Source organism: Ischnura elegans, chromosome 9 (genome assembly GCF_921293095.1).
Source record: "Ischnura elegans chromosome 9, ioIscEleg1.1, whole genome shotgun sequence".
Classification (NCBI taxonomy): domain Eukaryota; kingdom Metazoa; phylum Arthropoda; class Insecta; order Odonata; family Coenagrionidae; genus Ischnura; species Ischnura elegans.
This window is the reverse complement of record NC_060254.1, coordinates 85,447,235-85,462,895: the sequence shown is the minus strand read 5'-3', so window position 1 is coordinate 85,462,895 and position 15,661 is coordinate 85,447,235. Positions and strand designations below refer to the sequence as shown.

The 15,661-nt window shown below is 37.6% G+C and overlaps 1 protein-coding gene across 1 annotated transcript; it reads left to right on the top strand.

Moving 5' to 3' along the window:
• The first annotated feature begins 4,578 nt into the window (after window positions 1-4,578).
• LOC124165302 (brain protein I3) lies at window positions 4,579-14,881 on the top strand. Its single transcript, XM_046542654.1, has 3 exons — window positions 4,579-4,936; window positions 9,775-9,995; window positions 13,739-14,881. The coding sequence occupies exons 1-3, from the start codon at window positions 4,885-4,887 to the stop codon at window positions 13,868-13,870; spliced, it is 405 nt and encodes a 134-aa protein (XP_046398610.1). The 5' UTR covers window positions 4,579-4,884; the 3' UTR covers window positions 13,871-14,881.
• Window positions 14,882-15,661: the final 780 nt, after the last annotated feature.

The window sequence follows — 15,661 nt, the reverse complement described above, 5'->3', positions numbered from 1 at the left end:
CCAGGAAAAATAACTGTCCCCTTTGCCCTAAATTTATGAAATTCACACACCTGTGGCTTATTACGGGTTGAGCTCTATTCTCACCTAGGCCATACTTACGTTCTTGTGAGAATCCCTCAGTCCCCTCCAATGCAATGTAATAATCACATCGTTACCCGATAGTGTAGTTTTCCACCTCACGGGAATACTTAACGTTTTGCATACGATTAGAAGAAGGGAATTGTGGAGCACCATATCTCTTCGAAGGACCGGGTGAATATGCGATGTCATAGAAGGCAGAATCACGTGATATAGAGGTAAACATTCAAGGATGATTCCACCGAGGAAGACCAAGAGCTATGAGTACTTGGGGGAGATGAAGAAGGGCGCAAGGGAGAAGAAACTCAGGGAGCTGAAGGAACTATATTGGGAAATGGAGGGCCGTAGTACGCCAATCTTGGGTTTGCAGTGTTATGAATGAATGAATTTATGGCACCGCCCCGATAGTTCCGAAAGAACTTCTTTCCTCCAGTGAGAGATACCTATCTGGCGGTGGTATGTGAGTGGAGATGTTGCGATTTCTTTTCTTTTCAATGCTTAATAAACTGTCCCATGTAACTCAATTGGGGCCGTGCCTTCTTCCCTGTGGCCCACCTTTTCTTTGACGATTTTTTTCATAAGGCCATCATGCCACGTAATGCGGCCAACAAAATTGTTCCTTCTTCTTATGATTTTGAGAAGACTTCTCTTTACTTTCTCTCTTCTAAACACTTTCTCATATAAAGAAAAATTGTAATTATGTATCCAAATGAGCAACAATATATTTTTAGAATATATTTCGTTGGTGACCATAATGTCCACGGTGCTTACTTGCGTCTATTATCACGACTTATTTATTCAAACATACCTAAAACAAAAAATTCCATTACCTACCTCATCTGCGTACATCCCTGAGCAAGGGCCTTGAGCTGCGTGCTTCAATTAATCTTTTACACTTACAAATTAGAGCGACTCTATAATTACTTTGAATTTGAATTGCATATCAATCATCAGAATAAAGACAAGGTGCAACAAAGTAGAAGCAGACAAGAAAGTCTCCGTTGGGATGTGAAGGGAGGATATAGATCAGGGAGACAGGTTACCCACTCAACACTCGACTGGAAGAACATGTACAGTCCTGCCGACTGGGGCAAACAACAATTCGACAGTGGCTGAAACCTTGGAGCACGTGACCGACTTGGAAAGAACCAGAATCGACGCCAAGGTAGGGAGATACAAACCGCGACTTAATCACGAGGCCATTGAGATATAGAAAAATGAAGGAAGAACAGTGATCTCCGAAAAAGTCACTTAAGAAACCCAATCTATGAATATAAGAGATTACGTTTGTTTGCTGACACATTCAAATTTTTTTTCCTGAATGAGAAGGTTTTCATGCCTTCTAATATGTTGTATCTTCCCCTCAAGGCCTCCCCGCTGATGCAGATGTTTTTGCAATGAGTTTAGTGCAGCGGTATAATTTTTTTTAAAGCAATAGGGTGGTTTCCTATTACTTTTTTTGCCTAATTCGAAAGATTATTACTCCTGTAGTACGTATTTTACGCTTTTAGATTTTTAAATGACGATATCTATTTTTCGCGATTAAATGAAAAGTGAAAATTTTTAAGCGCGCGAAGACGCGACGGCTAACAATAAGTAGGAATGCCGGGAAAAGCCCATGCGACGTCAGTCTGGTTCCCGCTGCCGCATTGTGAGGTGACCTTAGGGCGAGGATGCATGCGCCGCGGCGATGCAGGCTGCTAGCAGGTAGCAGAGTACCCTGCTAGCTGGTAGCGCTTGGCTTGAATAAGGATTATTATTCCCCTATCAAACGAAGGAAACTTTCCGACCATACGCATTTTTAATAGGTGATTATTAAGAGATGTTACCCTGAGCTCTGTGCCTCATGCATGCATTGGTAATCTCAGACGATGTAAAACTCCTATCTACTCGTATAGAAACTAGGCCCCTGTGACGTCACGTGGAGTGGAATCGCATGGGCGCCAATCTGGCCTTTTTCAAATGAGGATAAAATTGACCCTTGCCATTCGTCTAAACAGGTATTTCTAAAACCAAATAATTTGGCCTTACGGAAGAATGATGGAGATAAAATAGATCGACCATGTAAGTAATGAAGAAGTTCAATGAAGCGTGGGAGAGTAGAAGTCTTCTAAAAACCTAAAGCAGAAGACGGAACAACTTAGTTGGCCACATTATGAGACATGATGGCCAGATGAAAACAATCGTAGGACAGGTGGAAGGGAAGAAGAGCAAGGGACGGCCCCGAATGAGTTACATCGGACAGGTTATAAAAAGGATTTAAAAGAGAAGAAATACCTGGCTATGAAAAGACTAGCGGAAAGAAGAGATGAATGGAGAGCTCCGTCAAACCAATCTTAGGATTATTGACTGACGATTATGATGAATAAAAGCATTTCGGTCTTCCAAATGAAACTTAGATACTTCATTACTCCCCACTCTTTTTACCCTTTATCTTCAGGGTTTCAATCTATTTCCGATATGAAGTGTCAAGAGCCTAAGCTGAAGATAATGGGCAAGTTTTAAAAAAAAATTGGACGAAACGAAAGTTTCTAACCTAATAGGAAAACCGAGATCCTTCAGTAATGCACAGATACAGGGATGCCAACTTAAAAAAATATTTGGGGAGCCCAAACCGGGGATATTGTTCCGGGAAATTTTATCAGTAGTGAGTTTTAAGTTTTTTTTTAAGCATTTTAGAAGAGTCATATGATAAACAGTAGAACCCTGATAACTCGAATCTCGATATCTGGACACTTCGGGGAAAATCGACAAGCCTGAGACATTTTTTCCTCACACCCATAACGAATGATCTCTGCATTTCTTCAAGGCTTACTTCCGCGTCAGCTTGTTTGTAGACACACCTTCGACCTGAGGACGCTGGCAGGATAGCCAGCGAAACTGTTGTCTATAAACAAACTGACGCGGAAGAAAACCCTGAAGAAATGCAGAGATCAGATCATCGCCGCAGAAACCTATGGTCTAACACCCATAACGAATTTTTAAAGTGCTCGGGCCCCCTCAGGCCCCATGATGTCGGCGCCACTGCACAGATACCATACTGACGATATAATACTGACGATGAGTTATACCTAGAATCAGCAAAAATCGAGTAATCATCACGATAGTCGGCAGTCGGAAAATAACACAAATTTATAGGATACAGATTTCCTTGTAGTGCATAGGGTGTCCATGAGCACCCCGGGAAAAACGTTTGTCGCATATACTTTCTTGAAGCAGGGATGATGTGCAAAATTATTTATATCATTTATATATGAGTGATGATCAGTTGACTTTGTGGTGCATTGGTTTGGATGGCATATATTTTTGCAATTAATTCGTTTCTATTGGTGTACTCCGGAAGACACCAATGACGTTCTGAATAAGTACCTCCTTCAGGAAAAAACGCATTTTAGCGGTTTTAAAATTGAAAAATCTTATAAAATGCTGCCGAGATTTGTCTTATTAAAAAAAATAATAACACTGAATTTCTACAAATGCGCAAATAAAATTAGCTAACTCGGGGAATAGCGAAGTAGCGCCTGTACCACCACCCTAAAATTCATCTTAGCTGATAGAGAAAAAAGTTAGACAAGACCATTACATACCTAATTTTTTCAGTCCAGAAGTCAAAACTATCATTATTCAGTATAGTTCACGAAACGAAGCAATGAGTGATTTCACAGCGCTGGCAGATATAAGCCAGATTAACATTCGTGTACCCGAGAGCCGTGTTTGTTTATTCATAGAATTGTCGATAATCATTCGAAAAACGCGTAGTTTGATAACGTCATGACAGTGTCGGCCAATTGAGTTGAAAATAATAAAAGCTGACACCACATGCCACGTCCAAATTTACGATAGTAACAGATTTCGACACATAAAGAAACTTACCTACTAGCAAAGTATAGTTATTGCCATTAAAAATCAATGATTCATTCGACGACAGGTTATTTTATGACAGCGTACCAGAAGAGCTCGGTAATCGAGAGCGATGATGTGTACGACGAACGCATATTTAAAATTTTACTTTCGAGAGAGTATAAGTGTTTTCTTAGGGTGAGATTAAAAGTAAATACAAATATACGAGGAGTTGGAATACCCAGTACTGCTTTGCCTGAGGAAAGGAAACTCAAGTACTACACTATTTTGGTTGAAACTGACGAGAAAGTTAGCGTCATTAACGATGCTATAATCTCTCAAGCTCTCGGTCGTAAAGCTGCTGGCGGTGAGAACATATGATTATATCACAGTGAAGGCTTTCTTGGTAAGTATATTGGACGTAGTAACTGAGCCATGTATGAGAAAGTATCGTGAGTACATAATATTTTAATCTCTTAATTCAAATTTTGTAAATATTACACTAAATACTTTGAAGGCCTTCAGTTATTCACAAGCTCCTCTTACTGATGAAAGTTCAAATTGATTTTTCAGTTCAAACTACCCACACATCCACTAACGACCCCGGCGGTCAAAAGAGTAACTACCTCGGTACCCCTTCCACCGACCTTGAAGTCACGAGGGTGTATTATTTTCGTTATTCACCCTGCGGGAAATGAATTTGACGTGTGTTGGAAACGGTAGAAACATGATAATGTATTTTCATTAGAAGAGGAATTATCGTGACAGGAATAAGTACAGTGGCTAAAAAAAGGCAATAATTGCTTCTGTTTCGCTCATAAGTTTGAAATATAGCATTGTCAACCATTATCAATCGACTTCTCCAAGGGTCTCAGGAGAAGTTTTGTTGAAAGCAGTGTCGCAGTATCATCATAGGCATTGGTAACAGTATTCGCTTGCAAATCTCAGCTCTTAAAAGTCATTGCTATGCCTAAATCCGACCCGTACGATCCTCCGCCGCCGTATACACCACTTATAGGTCAGTAGATATTACGTAACGTATTGTATTTTAAGCGTAATTGCCTGAATGATATGATCTTGTCACTTATTATCCATCGATGACGCATTAAGCTATATCGCTTTAATGATCATCGATGCTAACTTGGCAAAAATATGTAGTTTTTAAAATATCTTTTCTCATTGTTAGCTCAATATTTTAACGTTAAATTTAAGCTAACTAAACCAGGAAGAAGTAAGACACTAAGTAATAGCGAATACATTTGAGGATTAATAACTTCAAAGTGTATCAATTGTTAGCGTCTTTGAATGTGCGAATAACTCATAAATGTATTATTACCATTAAGCATTTCCTCATTATAAATACTCCTATCTATCGGTATTTCTCATTTGTGTTCCCATCCAATTTCCTTGAATGCTGAAGGTGATAGTCGCTCTTTCATTTCCAATTTCCTGCTCTCAACACTGCCATTTGATCCAGTGAATGATATATTAAGAATAAAATCCAATTCCCAGAGTTCTAACGGCCCTTTGAAAATACATCGATATCTCCAGCTCCATACTGAAATAACCGCTGCTGTTGTTCGTCTGGGAATTTCTTATCTTCCTCCAATTTCTGTTTTAATTTAATCGTTTTAGAATTCCAGTGGTACTGTACAACAAATTACCATCCCTTCTTAGGGAGAAATGGCTCATATTAGCTATCTTTTCGAGCATCAGCTCTACTGTCCCACTCATTGAAATATTATTTGTGTCGCTGTAAGCATTGAATAAAATTTAGGAAAACTATGTTTTGCAAAATCTGGCTGTTATTGGCAGCACAAAAAATTAAGTATACTGTCATCATTGTATCAATACCTGTGAAGCCAGTGTGTTAGTCGAAGTGATCTTGTGAAGAAGGAATTGTCGAAGTTCAGATTCATGTTTGCATGCCAAAAGCTCTTAAGCTGATGCTTGTTCCCAAGTTTTACATCAATGAAACAATATTACATCACCTCCAAACAAGCAACCATGATGGCCTTAGAACATTTGGTTTTTAATGCCTACAAATTCTAATCCCTCATCGGATTTTCTTACCTTTGTAGTGCTAAAACCTTCTGAATAGCAAATCTAATTATTGACTGAGAAGTTGAAAAGAAAAAAAAATTCTCAATTTTCTATTGATGAACATGAATTCGTTCGAGAAGTCTTCTTTTCCTTTTGGCTTTTCCTGTGACAATCGGTGAAGTATGCTTCCTCAGCATGATGTTTTTAAATCCAGCATGGTAGTGTAAAAAGGCTCTGGGCTACACTCTTTTAAATCAATTTGTGTTGGTCATTTTAAAGGGAGAGATGTATGAATTGAAAGGACATACAAAAACTGCAGCGGAGTCACTAGTAACACCTGGGAATTTGTATTCCCATTCAACTCTCTTCAATACTGAAGGTGACAGTGGTAGGAAATAGTAAAAAAGACCATCATGTACGTACAAAGACACAACAAATACTCAGGAAATAATTGCTCTTGCGATTAATTTTCTGAGGAAATCATCCTTTTTCTTCATACATCAAGAGAAGAAATATTAACTCATTTAAGCAGTTGAGAAGTTGGAAGGGGGTGAAACCAAATTGACATGATTTATGTGGCTTAGATGCATTTACCTTAGACTCATGTGGTTCTTGACCAGAATCCATTCAAATTAAATTAAAAATGTTATTTCAATTTAAGTGGTGTTGCTTTGAAAATAAATATAGTCATAGGGATATTTAGGGGGGCACGTGCCCCCCCTGACACTTTAAAATTTTTTTAAATACAATTATCATTACGTTCGTTTTGTTTTGTGTATTATGGATCCTAAATCATTTAATTTCATATAAATAACTTTCATATTTAAATTAAGAGAAAAAGTTGTACAGTACTTGTTGAATGTTGTTTTTAATCTCAATTATGAGAAGACCATTTGCCTGTCAGGCCCTTGTGCCCCCATCCCAGAAAAAATCCTGGATCCACCCAGTGGTGTAGTCAGGGGGAGTCTAGTGGGCCCAGACCCCCCCCCCCAAACTATATGCACAAATTATTTTCCTTCATAAAAGAAAAAAATATATATCGAAAAATAATGATTTTACAAAATGTTTCTTTAGCAAATGAAGTTTTTTTCGATTAATAAAAGTAGTTTAAAAGCTATCACTTAGTACTCTGTTTTTATTAAGTTTTCCCCCCTGGTTTTGGACCCCCCCTCCCGCTGAACGAAATTCCTGGCTATGCCATGGTTTTGAACGTTCAGCCCTTCAAACCTCTTGTTTAGCCTTAACTCACTGATGACATTTTCATTAAGCTGAAATTGATGGGAACACTAGAGATTGCAAATATTTTTGTGGGTTTCTAGAAAAGTTCTTGGGCTTTCTCTTTGATGGCTAGATTAATTGTGTATTTGTGCTCTTATTTTATGACAAATATTATTTACATACATTACAAGTCATTTGAGCCATAAATTGATTATACCCCATTGTTTGAATCAGTATGTAGTGTAAATTATAATGGCATTGAGAAAATGGGCCCTTAGTGATGTGATGAAATTCTTATATGCAGAAATATATGGCAAGTGGGAACTATGAAGGAGTAAAGCCATTAACATACATTTCAAGAAGCTTTGAAGAACAAAATAAAAGAAGTTACTGAGAAATCAGAGTCAGATAGCTGGAATAATATTAAAAGTTGTCTACAGGAAGCTGCAAAAGGAATGTTAGGGGAAAGAAAAGTTTTCCAGAAAAAGCTGTGATCAAGTAAAAAGTGTTTAGGTCGATTTATGGAAAAAATAGTTGTAAATTTAAATATGTACTTTTAAAAAGATTAGCTTCACAAATTTTAGGCATTTATGGAAAAAATTAGTGTGGTCTGGATGCCATACATCATTCCTCTGCATAACTAATCGCAAACTTCAGGACACACTGTATTGAAATTGAGTTGAGTGATTTCTATGCAGCCTTGATGTCTTTTCCTGAGTTTACTCCCTCACTCCATATTATATCCATGTTATTTTTCATTCCAAGATATCTTCTTCCTTGTACCATGGGTAAAATGTACAGAAAAAGCATGATAATGTACAACAAATGACTTCGACTTTTGAAGCCTTAAAATTTCTTGCTAATTTCCCCATTAATTCAAACCCTTGCTAATTTTTGCACAAATTTTTCCAGGCCTTTGCTTATTTTTTTCATGAACACTGACATTGTTTTATGGGCGTTGGAATCTCAACCTAAGTGTTCCGTATGGATGACTTTTTCTGTATATAGACGGGCCTTTAGACTTTGTTAAAGAAAAAATAAAAACAAAAATGTGAGAACAGGAGGACAGATGTATTACAACTTAGCTAGAAAAAAGACTGCAAAATGAGAAGATCTAAAGAAATGTGATTGAAGGACCTGGACCAAGATTTTCAAAATAATATCTCACATGAAGAATTGGAAGCTGCTTGTTGATAGAGAGGAACCATTTCAAGGAAAAGATACAACATTCAGTGCTATCTAAAATGTGCAAGAATGGAAATATTTTGATTGAAAATGAAGAGCTAGTGAAGAGATATAAAGTATACCTGAAAGAGTTATGTAACAGAAGCAAATTCAGAGCAAAAATAACCAAAGAGGTAAGTGTACAATAAAAAGATGCCCAGGGGGTCAGAATTTGAAGATCAGAAGCTGATGAAGCAATAACAAACCTGCAAAGGTATGGGGCATCAGAAAAAGATGATATTCCTGCAGAGCTGATTAGAAATGCAGGAGAGAAGGCTTTAACAAAGTTCCACATATCCATCTGCAAAATTACTCAATAGGACCACTCTCAATGAGTAAATGAACCAGAACTTTCATTAAAAGTGGTTAGCAAATTTTTTGTTTTATTATTAATTATTTCTGAACTTGCGAGGGAGTACCTACATGTGGAAGGTTTTTTCTTTTGCCATAACGTATCTTACCCTTCCATCTACCAAATCCTTTTAATGGATTGTGATTTTGGATTGGTGTAAAATGACTATTGAAGTAAAAGTTCTCTTGATAGACCAAGAGACGATTAATTGATGCAGGTCAAGAGGGGCATGACAAAGAAGAACCACAAGATAGTGAAATACTGACATATTACTGGAAGAAATGGAGGGCTGGAGTTTGCCAATACTTATGACTTTATTAGAAATATATGTGCATATCAATTCATGAAAATACTTCTGGGCTAGAAAATGGTCTTGAGGAAAATGTTTCTTGTGGTAACACTTAAATAAATAAATAATTAGATGACTACTCATAGAAACACAGAAAAAGGGACACTCACAAAAGTTTTTCTCAGACGTTTTGGTGGGGTGACCCACCATTCTCAATAATGAGTGAGAAGGGACTTAGAAAATGATAGATATGACAAAGTACAGGATATATGCCCTGAACACCGTGTGTAGATTCATCGGGCTTAAACGAGTATGTATCCAAAACTCGATTGTTTCAGGTGTAACTTTGTGAAAATCCATTATAAAAAATAAAAAATGTATGGTACTTTTTCTCACAATTTATCTAAAACAACAAAATAACTATAAAAATAATGATTTCTGTACCTGAAGAAGTCGCCTCTGCAAGGAAACCGGTCGTCGTAAATAAATTGTGTGAAAAAGTACGTACATTTTTATTGTTTGAGTATGTATCTATTGAAAAAACTCAAAATTGTTGGTTCAAATGTTTTACGTACGAATTGCATCTAAATTTAATTGTAGTGAAAAGGGCAGACTGTTATGCTAAAAAAATTATGCTGCCCAGAAAATTATTCCTTTTATTTTTCAACCTCGTGCCTCCAGAATAGATATTTATTGTGCTAAGAGTCCTAAATGTCACCATCTTATTCAGGTGATACCCAGCCATCAGGACCACACTACAGTGCACCAGATCAATATCAGACCGATGACCGTAATCCTCCCATTGTTAGTCAGCCCCCGGGATACCAGCCCTATAGTGGACCTGCACCTTACCCTGCCGGACCTTGTGGGAATGCACCATGTTATGGATCTATCCGTACTGTGACAGTTCCACAAACTATCATCATTGTCAATGCATGTCCAGCATGCAGGGTAAGAAATTTTTTTAGACTACAGCCTGAATAAATACTAAGTTACATTAATGCTTGAAAATTTGCTTTTGGGGGTGCCTGACAGCAGGGGCGCAGCTAGGAATTAAGGCTAGGGGGGTTTTAGGCGCAACTAATACTTACGGGTGTTGGGGTATTGCATACCCACCAGGGTAAGCAGGAGTTGCGGGGGCCCTCCTCCAGAAAATTTTGAAGAATAATGGTTCAAAATGGCTAGTTTTACGGCTTACTGGGGGATTTTTTATAAATCCTAACACAGTAGGGTTGTTCAAGCCTATCAGAACGGTCTCAAAAAACGAATGGATTTCACTTCTGATGTAATTTCATTTTGATTGGGATTAATTACAGATGCGTTGAAAAAGTAATGGTGGAATTATTAGCAATCAAAATTCGAACAATTTCAACGCCGCCAAAAACGGTCCGCCATCTTGAAATAGAGGTGATGCCGTAGAAAGCCTGTACGCCTGGCCTGGCTGGCCTGTACCCTCGATGCCAAGCTGAGCACTCTGCATGCCGACTGGACATTGACCAAGGTTATTCCTTATTTTGAAATGGCCTATGTTGTGCATGAAACTTCCGGATGGATCAAGGCGACATAAAATCCATTCTTCAAGTTGGGCAGGCGAAGTATGTAGCGTTGACAGGAATTGAAAGTTTTGTATAGCTGCATTTGCTAGGAAACTACGTGCAGTGAACTTTCATTGTGCCTCTAGTGCAAGTGAACACAATTTGTGCCCTTAATGTACCCCTAAGGGAATGATTGCCCCCCCATTTAATTTTATCCCCCAAAACTTCCCCCTCACCGTGCCACTGCCTGACAGAGCCATTATTTTCAGCTTTGCTGTCTCTCTCTCCTATACTCTGTTCAAAATAGCTTTGTGGTTAAGAGGGTGAGCCTTAAGCAAATGGAGGAGGGTGCCCCGGGTAACATCGGTTTCTGTCAATGGGCTCTTCAGATATGGGAGGGGGGTTCTGAGTGTGAGGCATTGAGAAAACATGGTGCTGCCAAATTTTTATACTTTCATCTACTTGTTTAAGGAATACGTGAACCACTTATCTTATTGCATGGCTGAGATAATGTACAAGGATCCTCATTTGGATGCTACTGAGGAAAATCTCCATTCAAATACCTAAGCTTAGAGAACAAGGGGGTGTATTGCTGCCTGGTATACAAATTGTTTCTTGGTCATTTAAGTGATTAAAAGAACCAGGCAAGAATTTGAGCGTGCTAGTTAGTCTTCACGACTAGGAAAATGCAACATTTTATCTCTGCGGAATTTTGGTGCATAACATGTATGTACAAGTATGCTACATATGCGATTTCATGTGGGTACCACTTAAGTCAATGGTGGTCACCAAAAGTTTGTCTAGTGTTCAAAGTACAGCTTTATCTTAGGCATTGTGGTGCCCATTAATAACATGAGGAGTTGAGTGGTTTGTGGAGGGAGTCCTGCTAAATCTCACCCAATCGCCCATTAAAGGGGGAGGAGAGTATCAGCAAATATCATTTAATTTTTAATTCACAAGAAAAAGTGTAAAACAACAAGAAAACTAAGTGAAATCAATTAAAACATCTCTCTTCACTAAAATATGGCTAAATTGTTTACAATGGTATTTATTGCAGCCATGCAAAGTCTCATAGAAGCCCTTGTTAGATGGACTGCGTGAAACAAGTGACTTTGTATGCAGTCACATTCATTGTTGCAAAGTTAAACTGTAAAGGATGAAGTTCACGATGAAAAAATATTTGACTTAGCCAGGATTCGAACCTGGATCTCCCTATAGCTGGTCAGGCGTGTTAGCCAGTTGCTTCACTGAGAATAGAATGGCAAAGTTGTGTTTTTCTCTCCAACAGTGGCTTAGTAAGCACAACCTTTGCCTCATGTGATACAGTGTGGAATTATGACATCAACACCTTGCTTGGTAAAACCCATCCGGAAGTTCGCTCAGAGAAAATGGCTTGGTGGTGTAACTGGCTAACATGCCTGACCAGCAATTGGGATATGCGGGCTTTAATCGTGGCTACGTCTTATATTTTTTCACTGGGAACTTCATCCTTCCGTGCATTTACCTTTGTTAGATCAACATGGGCAAGCAATGATGAACACTGCGGCAAATGAGCTGGGTGGCAGCCACTTATGGTTAGGTCTTGACCTGGTTTGTATATGACCTTGAATTTTACGATAGGTCTCAATCAATGCTGTCTCTCATTCAAAATGTAATATCATGGTTATTATGATGCATGTATGAAAAGACACATCTACAAAATTAAGAAGTGCTGCCCATTTAAGTATTTTATTGTTCGATTTTCTCATTGTTATTCAAGACTACGTTCTTAGTAGTTTTAATTAAAAAAAATTAATATATTTTTTTAGATAAATCCTATTAATAGCATATGCATTTAATAATTCACAAAGAAAATAAAAAGGAGACTTGGTTGATTTCCACTGATTTAATTCATCCGTACGTCATGTTTCGAACCATAGAGGTCATTATCAAGTACAAAAAATTTGAATGGTAAGCAAGCACATATACTCCTTGAAGGGAATGGGGGAGAGAGTGGAAGGAGTGGGTGTCAGGAGGGGGAGGGGAAGGTGTTGGGTTGGAAACCCCAAGTGGAGGTTGTATTGAGAATTGAGAAAACAACTGTTGGAGGATGGCACTGGTGAGATGGAGGGAGGGAGGGGGGGGAGGTTGGTTGACTCGAAAGGGTTTTCCAGTGAGTTGGGGTTAAGGAAGAGGTAGGTAATTAGTGGGTGTGGAGTGGGGTTGTAGGGTTCTGGATTTTTGTCCATCCTTGATGTTAAGGAACACTTGACTTGTAGGAGTGGGGAAAACCTTTCAAAAAGTATGTCGTTAAGTAATTGACCATTGGTCATATGCCTCTTTATTTCTAGCTCCTCAATTTTGTCCAATTTCCTCCCTTTCCTCTCTAAATGTAGTATCTCCAGTACAAATTCGCTTTCATGATTTTCTTCCTAAAGATGTTTCGCAAAATGGGACTGCTCCAGATTGCAAATTAGGTAGCACCTCTTATGTTCTGCTACTCTTCTCACCAACGTGCACCCCATCTGTTCGACATATGTCACACTGCAGTTTTTGCACTTTAATTTATAAATGCCACTCCTTTACAAAGGTTGCACTTTGTCTTTCGTATTCCCCAGGAATTTTTTGAGATTGTCACTGTTATAGAATGCACACCTATATTTATCTTTCGGGAAGAGGTTTCCTATTTTCTCCAAAATCATGCCATAAATTTTGTGGTACTTTCTTAGTCAGTGAAATTTTGCTGAAGTTATTTAAAACAAAATGCGAGATTTTGTTTGGCTCCTGTTGCATGATTTTGTTTGGCAGGTTTTGCTCTGTAGCAAACATGTCACGTTTTGTAAAGGCTAGCGTGTCATGTTTATTGGGGCTTTTACATGATAACTTCTAGGCTTGAGATTGAACCTGCGTTATGTTGTTTGGGACCACGTATATGAAATATTCTATTTATGCACCTATATACTAAGCTCATGTACAAAGTACTTATCAAAGCAAGACGGATGGGAATTCTAGCTGTGATAAGAAGGAAATAAAAGAGGCTATGAAAAGTAATATTCGAAAGACTAATAATTATTCATGGATAAAGTGATGGGCAATATTATGTAATTATTTATATTTATGTAAATCCAATGGTGTGAAATTGAAAATTAGGTGATTAAATTTGATTTATATTCTTTCCAGATTGGAGTCCTGGAAGATCAGTACAATGCACTTGGCATACTATGTGCTATACTGTTTTTTCCCATTGGTATTCTGTGCTGTCTTGCGACAAAAACAAAGAAGTGTTCTAACTGTGGTGCCTACTTTGATTGAGGATCATTTTAGGTCTCATTATGCATACTTGGCATATTGTTCTCCAGTTAATCCCTGGTTTGAATTTTGGCTGAAATTACATCACATCTTTTTGCCATTATGCACTACTCCTTAGAGCATAGTGGAACAATCTCAATCAAAGTGATACTGGACCTACATGAGTATGGGTGAAATAACGTATTTGGGGTTTTGGTATGGCTTATAAAATACTTTTCTCAATTTCATTTATAGTTGTTTTTTTATAGAGATAATTTTTTTCTTACATTTTTTGCCCAAGAATGATAATGGTAATGCTAAATCAGGCATATTTACCAAAAGCATTCCAAATATTTTAATAATACAACATATGTTTGTTTATAAATTATGTCGAGGAGTATTAAATTTAGGGTATGGATTAGAGATTAAGAGTTGTGAACTTTTGAGTGAAGAGTTGTGAATTTTTGCAGTCATATTATGTATGTATTAACATGCTCATAATGTACCGATGGATTATATTCTATGTTTCCCAGCATTGAATTGACTCCTTAGGTCAATGTCAACCAAAAAATATATTTGATATTATGCTGGATGAGTTCAGGCTACTAAATTTTTGAGTGATGGACAAAAATGATTTGTTATTGTTGTATCAGTTAGATTTAATAATATTAAGTTTTTTTGTAACTTGTACTGTGGTACAGGCAGTATATGTTAGTTTGTTACTTGGTCTTTGTAAATAGTTATAGTTTGTGATGCATTGTGACAATAACCATTCGGATCCTAGCAATCTCAATATAAATTAGTTTATTTGAAAATTCTTGTTAAAGTGGGCTAAATCATAGTTTTTTGGTTCTCTTTCCGTATACATATTGCTGTGCCAGTCACAGTTGTATTTAATTGTGTCTCACCCGTGAGTGCTCTGGTCTTCCTTGTATTTGTTTCATCTTTTAACGGCATGGAAAATCTAAAATAAGTTTTATGAAATGTATTGATAACATTTGGTATCAATATTAATTAAAGTTATTTTGATATAGATATTTGTATTTTATTTACCTGTACTAACTACCTTATATTATTGTAGCTTGGTATATAAAGTGCATATGTATTTGGATTTAGATCGTCAACATTGATGCAAATGTAACCAGGCAGGCATTGTTAGTATTAATTCAAGGTAGTATAGTGGTCAAAGAAGGTTTTTTTTCAGGGAACAATTTGTGTATCACACCATCCTGTCCATTGAACCTGCCTCTTTACAACAATTCCTTTTATCCAAGAACTCTTCTTTTTCCTCCTCCATATTTTATTTTAAGCATGTTATTAAAGTATTCTGCTGGTGAAGGTAGATTTGAGAATTATTTCAGCTGTCTCCCTTTTAGTTGCAGTTTTCCCTCATCAATTCACAAAAAGACCTTTTCATTGCCTAAAAATCATATTTTTTTCCTATACCCTGTTCACAAAGCATTCTTCCCTCTTGCAGAGTTTTTTTTTTTACATCCCCTCCCAACTCAGTAATTGCTCTATCCTAATCCTATCTCCTCTATAATCAATCTTTCCTCCCCTCCCATGTCTAGCACTTAGACATTTTTCTTCCTCTCAATCCACTTCACTTTTTCCGTTCTCCTCCACACTCACATTGTGAATGCTTCTAGGCTCTACCTGTCCTCCTTCCTCGATGTTCATGTTTCCCCTCTTTTAGGCACTGCACTACAGTTTAGATGCTTGACTAGACTTTTCCAAAAAATCTTACCTGATGATCCTCTAATCAGGTCTTTCCTATTCATGTACGCCTCCTTTGCTAGTGCAATTCTCTTTTTG